The 11,613-nt window shown below is 45.8% G+C and overlaps 1 protein-coding gene across 1 annotated transcript; it reads left to right on the top strand.

The window, feature by feature from the left end:
* Positions 1-7,566: 7,566 nt before the first annotated feature.
* Positions 7,567-10,150, top strand: LOC116678666 (uncharacterized; the record flags this gene model as incomplete). The annotated part of the gene is made up of 4 exons (XM_032508435.1): positions 7,567-7,686; positions 8,293-8,409; positions 8,506-8,647; positions 9,763-10,150. Coding segments are annotated over 4 exons (714 nt in total), but the record flags the coding sequence as incomplete, so codon positions are not given.
* Positions 10,151-11,613: the final 1,463 nt, after the last annotated feature.

Genomic DNA, 11,613 nt, shown 5'->3' with positions numbered 1-11,613 from the left:
GTGTAAAGACTTCAGAACTGGAGTGATGTGATCCAGTCTCTTGGTCTTAGTGAGGACTGGAGTGATGTGATCCAGTCTCTTGGTCTTAGTGAGACTGGAGGGATGTGATCCAGTCTCTTGGTCTTAGTGAGGACTGGAGTAATGTGATCCAGTCTCTTGGTCTCAGTGAGGACTGGAGTGATGAGGTCCATCTCTTGGTCTTAGTGAGGACTGGAGTGATGTGATCCCTCTCTTGTCTTAGTGAGGACTGGAGTGATATGATCCAGTCTCTTGGTCTTAGTGAGGACTGGAGTGATGTGATCCCAGTCTCTTGGTCTAGTGAGGACCCGAGCAGCAGCGTTCTGAATCAGCTGCAGCTGTCTGATTGATTTTTTAGACCTGTAAAGACCCTGTTACAGTAGTCAAGTCTACTGAAGATGACAGCGGACCAGTTTTTTCCAAGTCCTGTTGACACATAAGTCCTTTAACCCTTGATATACTTAAGGTGATAGTAGGCTGACTTTGTTATTGTCTTAATGTGGCTGTTAAAATTCAGGTCTGAGTCCATGACTACCCCAGATTTCTGGCTTTGTCTGTTGTTTTTAAAATTGTTTGTTTGAAGCTGAGTGCAGACTTTTAATCGTTCCTCTTTTTTTCCAAAAACAACTACCTCAGTTTTTTCCTTCATTTAATTTCAGAAAGTTCTGGCACATCCAGTGTCGTAATTTTGTTTGATCCTTGTCAGTTTTGTATGCTATAGTCCCCTGGCGATAAGGTTATGTAAATTTGTGTGTCGTCAGCATAACTATGGTAAGTTATTTTGTTTTTCTCCATAATCTGAGCCAGTGGAAGCATGTAGATGTTAAACAGAAGAGGCCCCAGAATGGAGCCCATCTCTCACATACACATACACAGACATGTAGATGAAAACAAAGAGACTAAAGCATGTTTTCAAATGCAGCTGTTTAAAGGATCAATAAAGTATTTTTGAATTAGAAATTGATTTTCATCGTCATCATTTATTCTTTATTCAGATTGTGGAGCTGCAGTTTGTCAGAGACCAGCTGTGCTTCTCTGGTCTCAGGTCTGAAGTCCAACCCCTCCCATCTGAGAGAGCTGGCCTGAGTACCAACGAGCTGCAGGATTCAGGACTGGAGCTGCTGTGTGGTTTTCTGGAGAGTCCAGACTGTAGACTGGAGACTCTGAGGTCAGTTCCCTGACTCGGTTACTATTAGAGATCTAAATATCTTTAATTAACAACTGAAACTAATTCATGTCCACACACAACTTCCATCTACCAAGTAGTAATGTTCTGTAGTTCCTATGTTGATGGTTCTTGTAGTCCATTCAGTCTGCAGTCCCAGAAGACTTGTGCTTATTAACTGTTAAGCCATTACTCTGATTTCTGTTTGATCCTCTTCAATGCATGTCATTTATAATCATGCTGACACCTATATTCAATATACGGATCATAATTACTGTTGATGATGATGATGATGATGATGATGATGATGATGATGCGATGATGAGGTCAGGGGGGGTAACTCTATATGTAGACCTCACCTGGGACAGATGAGGTGTGTGTGACTGAGAGCAATATGGCAATTTACTTCACACACAAACACACTGACACACGACAGACCACACACACATACTCACACACACCCAAACAGACACACACAAAGATACAGACACACAGACACAGACAGACACACACCACACTACAGAAACACGTACACGACACACAGACATTCACACGCACACATATACACACACACACACAGACACACCTACAGAAACGCATACACACACACACACGGGCATGTAGATGAAAAGCAAGAGACCAAAGCATGTTTCTAAATGCAGCTGTTTAAAGGATCAATAAAGTTTTTGTTCAGTTAGAAATTGATTTTCATCATCATTATTGATTCTTTATTCAGATTGGAGAGCTGCACGTTGTCAGAGACCAGCTGTGCTTCTCTGGTCTCAGCTCTGAAGTCCAACCCCTCCCATCTGAGAGAGCTGAACCTGTGGGACAACAAGCTGCATGATTCAGGACTTAAGCTGTTATGTGGTTTTCTGGAGAGTCCAGACTGTAGACTGGAGACTCTGAGGTCAGTAGAGGGTTGGACTCAGTCCATGCTGGTCTCAGCAGTATTGAACTAGTTAGTATCAGTTAGTATCAGACTTAGATAGATAGCCTTTATTATTAGACTCATGGTCCATAAAATACAACAGCAACAACAGAAAACATACAGAAACACAAGACAGACACCAATTAAATAAGACAACTATACCAGTAATCCCATAAGGGGGACTGGTATCGCAAAGCACTGAACCTCGGGTCAATCAGATGTGAAATGACAGAGTTACAAGAAGAATTCAAGCGACCGATACATTTATACATCAAATTCCTCAGTAAAGCGGAGAAGGTAATAACTCCTGCTTGACAAAACAATTCACTTGCACTACACCACCTGCACTACACCACTTGCACTACACCACCTGGGTTTCCCAATTAGAATGCGCAAACAGTCATTATAAGCGACCCGCAGCTTATTGTAGCTCGCCTTTTTAAACTTGACCCACATGGGGGCAGTGTAACACGCTGTACAATATGCTTTAAAGAGGTTAATCTTGACACTAACAGAACACCAGGAAAACTTCCTGGCAAGTATGTTAGCCTGCATATATAACATGCGACGCTGCCTATACATGTCCTCATCATCTGACATTTGATCTGTTATGATGTGACCCAAATACTTAATTTGCATCCAACAGTTAGCACATGCCCCGCAAGATGGAAAGATGGAAAAATTAGGTCCTTATCCTCTTTCACTCTACAGATCATAACCAGACTCTTTTGCCATTATATTTCACGTCATATTCAACCCCATAATTGGAACATATATTTAACAGCTCTTGAAACCCTGCACTGCTAGGGGAGACAACAGTCAAGTCATCTGCATACATGAGATGGTTCACTAGCATGTTACCCATCATGCATCCTGTCTTACACTGTCTAAGCTGGTCAGACAGGTCATCCATGTAAATATTAAAGAGGGCCGGTGATAATATCCCCCCCTGACGGACGCCATTACCAACACCAAACGGAGTGGAGAAGACATCCCCCCATTTGATCTGTATGCTCTGATTGGAATACCAAAAAGCCAGGATCCTGATTATACCATTTGGTACTCCTCTTTGGCTCAGTTTTAAAAACAGCTTGTGGTGGTTAACTCAGTCAAAAGCCTTGGAGGCATCAATAAAACCAATAAAAACAGAGGATTTTTGTCTTCTGTAGTGTCCCACCATTTCCTTAAGTGCATAGATACATAGATCAGTGCCATGCTTGGCTTTGAAACCAAACTGGTTATCTGAACTATACAAATAAACACACACCTATCTAATAAAATTCTTTCCAAGACTTTTGATAATACACTAGCTAAAGCAATAGGTCTATAATTATCCACACTCCCCACCTTTCCTGCTTTGTCCTTAATGACAGGCACCAGAGAGTCTGGTAACACCCCATGAGACATTAACCAGTAAAACAAATGTCAAGAAGAACTGCAACCCTCGGGCTGGCCCACTTCAGGTGCTCTGCAGTAATATGATCAGATCCGCTAGCTTTATTATCAGCTAGCTGTGTAAAAGCTAGATGGATCTCATTGGCTGTAACTCCAACTTTTTCACTATAGACGACATGGCCAACTTCATATGGTTCACTTTTAACACAATTAAATAGGTCAAAGACTTAGACTTAGCTTTATTAATCCCTTTGGGATGACTCCCTCAAGGAAATTAAAGTTACCAGCATCCGATACAGCATGAGAAGGAGAAAAAAGACAAGAATACAACACAAACACAAGATCATAATGATACCCAGGACAATACACAGTACATGTGGTCACATGAAGGGATTTTTGGTCAAAAAGACAATCAGTTTAAATCCAATTTAGGTGGATTCGGTGGCATTGTCCGAATCAGTGTCCGTCAATCTCTCTAATTCTCAGCGACATCTGTGCGTCAAATTCATGTATTGTTTTCAAAAGCTCTTCTACCTTCACTGTCAATCCGGTGATTGCACGAAGCAGATCCACCGACTGAACCCCGATGGAGTCCACCGACTGAGCCCCGATGGAGTCCACCGACTGGGCCCCGATGGAGTCCACCAACTGGGCCTTGGAGTCCACCGACTGAGCCCCGATAGAGTCCATCCTCCTCTGCGCTTCCACAGTCTGAGATGTTACGACACAGTTCACCGTTCTGATCAGCCCTCTGATGTAAAACCTTCAGCTTCTCGTTCAATACATTCAAACCCTCTTTAAGTTCCCTGACAGCCTTGGGGCAATTTTACTGGCGGCTGTCTTACCAATTTTACAATGATTTAGGGAGATTTCAAATCCCAGGACCAGAGAACCTCCCAACAGAATTCCAATTATCCACAAATCTTCTACATCCAAGCAGACCGCTTGCAAAATTTTCCCAAGAATCGCGAGCGTAGCCTGCAGCTTATGTTCCACCGGGAAAGGTCGTCTCCCCCAGTGAAGCATGCTTGGCTGAAAAAATCTTGTCAATAGCGCTGAGTGATCAGTTAATCAAATCCATTTCAAAAGTTCCCAGGAAAACAGCAGGCAGCGGGGACAGAGAAAGAAAGTCTCCACACAACAAGTAGACAAAAACAGGAGATAGTAGGGGAGCGTAGGAGAGCAGGACTGCACTCGAGGAAGTAAAGGAGCTAGAAAACCGGAGAGCTACTGGAGAGGCAGCCGTCTTCCACAGCGCCTACATGATTAACGCACAGATCCAGTATTTCCTGTAGACCTCCAACCTTCTCAGTGAAGCTGTGAGAGGAGAGAGAGGACAGTCAGCCAATCAGATGAGCCAGAAGCTTGTTGTGATCATGTGTTTGAGTTGATGTGAAGACGACTGTTGTTGTTGTGTTGATGTCTGCAGGAAATAAATCTGGATTCCAGCTGACAGCATGACATCATGATCAGAGACATCAACCTGTCCAACCATCAAATCTGATCTCAGTGTTTCTTCTCTCATTTCAACACTAAACAGCTGATCACTTCATCTTAGTCACAGCTCTGAGATCAGTCTGACTGAAGGAAATAAGTTAAAGGTTCATCTGATGAGGATTTAGTGGACCTCTCCCCAGAAGATAACTGCTTTATTCATTTTTATCCCTTCAGGGTGGAGGACAGAGTCTACAGGGCTGCACCTGCCAGACAGGAAGCAGGTGAGTAAATATCTCAAAGAAACATAACGGGGCTGTTAAAGCAGGACCAGAACTGGAGACTAGCTGCTGGAGCTTTAAGGTTCTGGTTGGTCCAGTAACCACAGCAGGTCTGCTGCTTTCTTCTTCTCTGTCTTCAGTCTCTCATTTCTGTTGAATGTTATTGGAGAAACTCAGTCTTGACTTTGTACCGACCCACTTTGGACGTGGTCTGGACTTAACCATGATTTAATATCTCCATTGGGACTTTATTGAAAGTTGTCAGTAGATAGCAACAGGAACCATGAGGAGAAAGACCTGCTCCAAAGGGCTCTGATGGACCTCTGCTAGACCTTTATTAATGTGGGTCACCAGGATTTCCCAAAGGGAGTTTACCCTCTGCTGTGTCCTCTTGTCTCCCAGATCCGTCTCCATCAAAGACAGACCCTGATGTGTGTGAGGACAGCAGAGAGGACCAGCTGTCTCCTGATGGTCCAGAGAGGTTGAAGCAGCAGCAGCTTGTGTGTGGAGAGGCTCTCCATCCAGATGTCAGTCTTTCACTTTAACATTTAATTCATCTGGCAGTGGTCAGACTGGGGGGGGGGGGTCCTCAGTGTGACCCCCTCCAGGGTTTACTGTTCCTTTACCTTCTCCTCTCTCTCTTCTCTTCCTCTTCATCATCAACTCAGTCAATCTCTTCTCTTCTTCCTCATCTCTGAAACCACGAGCTGCTGTCAGACAGTCCTGCAGGCTTCATCTGTGCACGTATACTGAGGAAATAGTGCACGTGGAGTAGAAAGGGAAGTGGTGGATACAGAGGAAATAGTGCACGTGGAGTAGAACGGGAAGTGGTGGATACAGAGGAAATAGTGCACGTGGAGTAGAAAGGGAAGTGGTGGATACAGAGGAAATAGTGCACGTGGAGTAGAAAGGGAAGTGGTGAGGATCCTGTCACATAGACAGGACTGTGAGAGTTGGGGGGGCAGTTTCTAATCAACTCTTCTTCTTCTTCTTCCAGGAAATGTCCCCCTTCACAGCTGAGCTGCTGACTGAGTCTGGAGAGACTTCATACAGGTAACCCAGTCCTCCAATGCCCAGTCCTTCATCATTCAGCAGCTCCACTTTAATCTAATGTCCCCTTTATCTCTTTATACTGGATCAGGAGACTCCAGCAGAACTGCCCCCCCCCCCCCACGTCACCTGTCCCTGCTTCCAGTGCTTACCCTCCACTTTTAAAGCTCGTTCCCTTCTTCCTCCTGCAGCTGCTGCTTCTCTCTCATCCAGAGAGACTTTCTGAGTCAGCAGTGATCCCATTTCTAGTTTTAGGACTTTTTACCAGGACTAAAGCTGGAGGAGTTTTTGTGTTTGTGTTGCCGGGCAGATTACGCCTGACTTTAGCCCCAATCAGTTGCTGCCAACGTGTTTTAGAGCCTGGGTGGATGCTGACACGCTGTTTTAGATCAGCTGAAGGATCCCTGATCTGTGTGTCAGACGGTCGGATGATCGCAGGTTGTTAGTTCAGGAAGGAAGACTGAAACGTGGACAACTCTCCGTACGAGATGAATAAAACACAGAGCACGCTTTAACTCAGCTCACTGTTGGACCCACAGAGGGAGAGCTGGCTTGTGATTGGCCCTTCTGTGTCCCACAGGTTCAGGTGTCCTGGTCCAGGTGTGTTCCGGTGTGCTCTGACCGGACTGGTGTTTGTTATGTCCCAGGAGGCGGAGCTGCGGTACAACATTGTCCCATGGGATGAGAGCCTCCTCCATCAGCTGGCAGGATGGCTGCAGGGCCGCTGTTTGACATCAAGTGTTCAGAGGATGGAGCAGTCTGTCAGCTCCACCTCCCCCACTGTGACACCAAGGAAGGTAAGACAGGAAGTAGTACTACTGCACAGATGTGTACTCATGGGTACTAGTTATACACAAGACTTAACACGCTCTCCAGACAGATCACATGTGGAACTAATTAAAAAATAAGGTACAGGTGGGGGGGGGGGGGGGGGGGGGGGGGTCCAGAGTGAATGACCATGGGTTCCAGTAGAACCAGATGAAGGGTAGAGGTGTGTGTGTGGGGGGTCCAGTAAACCAGATAAAGGGTAGAGGTGTGTGTGTCTGTGTATGTATGGGGGGGGGGGGGGTGGGTCCAGTAGAACCAGATGAAGGGTAGATGAAGCTTGGACCAGTACCAGAAAGGTTAACAGGTCTCTGCCCCCCCAGCGCTGCTTGTTGACGGCCTGCTGTCTGTCGTCCACATCTCTGATGATGGGATGAGCATCTTGGAGCCGCTGAAGATTACAGACACTCATGTGGTCCTGAAGGTCCCCCACCTCTCTCTCTTGGGCCTCGTCTGGATTTCTTTAAAAATTTGTGAACCTCTCGCTGCCGATAGAGACCCAAGTTCTGCTGTTCCTCCGATCTTCGTACACTGCTGGTCCAGTACTCAATGTGTTGCTGCTGCCTGGCAACGTCCCTTTAAATGAGGTAACGCTGTCTGATGTTCTCCCCGTCCGCCTCAACGCTTTACTTTATCTTCCTCACGCTGTGGTAAACATCAGTCTGAGAGCTAGCGTTGTCCTCAGGCTAGTTAATTAGCTGCTATGTGTCTCAGGCTAGTTAATTAGCCACTATGTGTCTCAGGCTAGTTAATTAGCCGCTATGTGGCTTAGCCTAGTTAATTAGCCGCTATGTGGCTCAGGCTAGTTAATTAGCCGTTATGTGTCTCAGGCTAGTTAATAAGCCGCTACGTGGCGATGGTTAGTTAGTTAGCCGCTATGTGTCTCAGGCTAGTTAATTAGCCTCTATGTGGCTCAAGCTAGTTAATTAGCCACTATGTGTCTAAGGCTAGTTAATTAGCTGCTATATGGCTCCGGCTAGTTAATTAGCCGCTATGTGGCTCAGGCTAGTTAATTAGCCGCTACGTGGCGATGCTGTACAGGAGTCTTCCAGCCTTCCAAATGAAAACATGATGAACCAGGACCAACCCTTTTAATAATGGACCTCCAGTCTGATTGATGTGTTTTTATTCTGGACGTTGTGGACTCTTGTTGTTTTGCGGACTAAACTAAACCAGTAAATGTCCTGTTGAAGGTCAAAGAGCAATACGAAGACGCCGAGCACATCCCCATCCCTTCCTACTGTGATGTCAGATCTGGTCAGAGTTACAGTGTCCACTGTGAGCCTGGTGTCCACAGGATCCAGCCTGAAGTGAGTCCAGGGTCTTGTGGTGCTAACACCGTCCTCATGTTGAAGACATGTTCCCATCAGCCAGATCTAAAACTGTCTCGTGTCTTCTGGTTTCAGAGAGCTCCATTTCACTTAAGGTATGGACCAAATTACCATCCAACGTTTCAAGTTCTCCTGGAGACGATCCCAGAGGACGTGACTTTAATATTCCAGGACAGCGAGAGGACAGAAGTCCTGAAGTGTGACGTGCGTCTGAGAGGTGAGGGTTGACCCCCCTGCAGCAGAACTCCACTTGATGTCCCCGTTAGACCGCAGTCATACCAACCAATAGATATGGAAGCTCTGATATGCATTCAGAGACCTTCACATCTCGGTCATTATTCAAGCTGTTGGAATTCCTTCAAACCAATCAGAATCAATGTGGGCGGGGCTAAGCTCCGGACAGAGCCACTGTGCCGCTGCTCATTAGTCTCAGGAAGGAAGTTGTTTTGGTGGAACATGTCTCGTTCAGAAGTAGTTTTAGTTGTCAATAGAGACTCTGATTGGACAGATAGTCTAGCTAGCTGTCTGGATTTACCCTGCAGAGACCTGAGGACCAGGTAACCATAGTCCTCAGATTGGACAGATAGTCTAGCTAGCTGTCTGGATTCACCCTGCAGAGATCTGAGGACCAGGTAACCATAGTCCTCAGATTGGACAGATAGTCTAGCTAGCTGTCTGGATTTACCCTGCAGAGACCTGAGGACCAGGTAACCATAGTCCTCAGATTGGACAGATAGTCTAGCTAGCTGTCTGGATTCACCCTGCAGAGATCTGAGGACCAGGTAACCATAGTCCTCAGATTGGACAGATAGTCTAGCTAGCTGTCTGGATTTACCCTGCAGAGATCTGAGGACCAGGTAACCATAGTCCTCAGATTGGACAGATAGTCTAGCTAGCTGTCTGGATTTACCCTGCAGAGATCTGAGGACCAGGTAACTATTGCTCTGAATACTGCTCCATGGAAGAATAAATGAAGTAAAAATATGTTTTGAAATGAGCAGTGAGTAATGAATTGCTTCAAGGGGTCAAATAAAATACAACTCTTCTAGTGGGAAACAGGGAAGAAATGAGTGTATAAAGAAGGACAAAAGTGAGAGAGCCGGTGAACCCAACTGTGGACCAGGTAACTATAGCCCTTGGAAATCTGCCGCAGGTTAGAGTCCCAACACAGAGACAGAGGACGGGGACGGAGGTTAGACACAGAGACAGGTTAGAAAGACAAGTCTCCATCTAGGTAAACAGATGAAATATGAAATATGGATCTCTCCCTTTAGGTTTCTGATTACTTCTTAAAGGAGAACACAACCTAACAGTATTTCCCCATTTCTCCAGGTCCAGATGGTCCAGATCCACGGAGGAATGTCCCAGCAGAGGACACATTCTCCACAGAGAACAGTTATCCCCCAGAAGACATGCTGTTGCTGGTTCGGGCCCAGTTGGTGACTCGAGTGTCTGATCCAGTTCTGAACCAGCTTCTGGATCACCTCCTTCAGCGAGGTGTTCTAACTGACGGTGAAATGGACTCAGCCAGACCACGAGGCCGAGCAGACAAAGCCCGAGACGTGGTGGACACGGTGAGAAGAAAAGGACGTGAGGCCAGCTCGGTTCTGGTCTCTGCTCTCTGTGAGGTGGACCCGGTCCTCTCCAGAGAGCTGGGATTAATGTGAAGTACCAGACTGTGGAGAGCTGTGATGAACGTCTACAATAAGGGACTGGTCCACGGCGTCTCTTCGGAAGTCTGCTGGAAATAAGTGGACCTGGACTCTGAAAGAGATGGAGTCCAGTACAGACCGGATGGAGTTCTTGGTTTCAGCCACTTGACGGAGACACAACATCCCTGATGGACCAATAAGAAGCAGAATCAGAGACCTGAGGTCATTTTTACAGCTCATTGTCTGTCTGTTTTTATTTTCCATAAAAACTTGTAAAACATCAACCCTGGTGTCTCCAGTCAGGACATCAACATCATGTCTTTCAGGACAAACATCAACCCTGGTGTCTCCAGTCAGGACACCAACATCATGTCTTTCAGGACAATCTGGGCTGCAGTCCGGTCACTGGATGGTAAAATGGTTGGAGGACCTTAAAGACAAATTAAGAAATAAAGGGAACATGAATCTTCCAGATATGTATTGATATCATACCCAGAGCAGGACCAGCTGAGCCAGTCTCTCTAAAACCCGTCTCATATGTCCTGGGAGTCCCCCTGGGAAGACATAATCATCAGAACTTATACAGACGACCAAATACAGTGGGTACGGAAAGTATTCAGACCCCTTTAAATTTTTCACTCTTTGTTTCATTGCAGCCATTTTCCAAAATCAAAAAAGTTCATTTTATTTCTCAGTAATGTACACTCAGCACCCCATCTTGGACAGAAAAAAACAGAAATGTAGAAATTTTTGCAAATTTATTAAAAAGAAAAACTGAAATATCACATGGTCATAAGTATTCAGACCCTTTGCCGTGACCCTCATATGTAACTCAGGTGCTGTCTATTTCTTCTGATCATCCTTGAGATGGTTCTACACCTTCATTGGAGTCCAGCTGTGTTTGATTATACTGATTGGACTTGATTAGGAAAGCCACACACCTGTCTATATAAGACCTTACAGCTCACAGTGCATGTCAGAGCAAATGACAATCATGAGGTCAAAGGAACTGCCTGAAGAGCTCAGAGACAGAATTGTGGCAAGGCACAGATCTGGTCAAGGTTACAAAAAAATTTCTGCTGCACTTAAGATTCCTAAGAGCACAGTGGCCTCCATAATCCTCAATGGAAGACGTTTGGACGACCAGAACCCTTCCTAGAGCTGGCCGTCCGGCCAAACTGAGCTATCGGGGGAGAAGAGCCTTGGTGAGAGAGGCAAAGAAGAACCCAATGGTCACTGTGGCTGAGCTCCAGAGATGCAGTCGGAGATGGGAGAAAGTTGTAGTAAGTCAACCATCACTGCAGCAATCCACCAGTCGGGGCTTTATGGCAGAGTGGCCCGACGGAAGCCTCTCCTCAGTGCAAGACACATGAAAGCCCGCATGGAGTTTGCTAAAAAACACCTGAAGGACTCCAAGATGGTGATAAATAAAATCCTCTGGTCTGATGAGACCAAGATAGAACTTTTTGGCCTTAATTCTAAGCGGTATGTGTGGAGAAAACCAGGCACTGCTCATCACCTGTCCAATACA

The sequence above is a fragment of the Etheostoma spectabile genome, unplaced genomic scaffold (assembly GCF_008692095.1).
Source record: "Etheostoma spectabile isolate EspeVRDwgs_2016 unplaced genomic scaffold, UIUC_Espe_1.0 scaffold00007636, whole genome shotgun sequence".
Classification (NCBI taxonomy): domain Eukaryota; kingdom Metazoa; phylum Chordata; class Actinopteri; order Perciformes; family Percidae; genus Etheostoma; species Etheostoma spectabile.
Note: the sequence above shows the minus strand (reverse complement) of the source record. Positions and strands in the feature narration are given on the sequence as shown.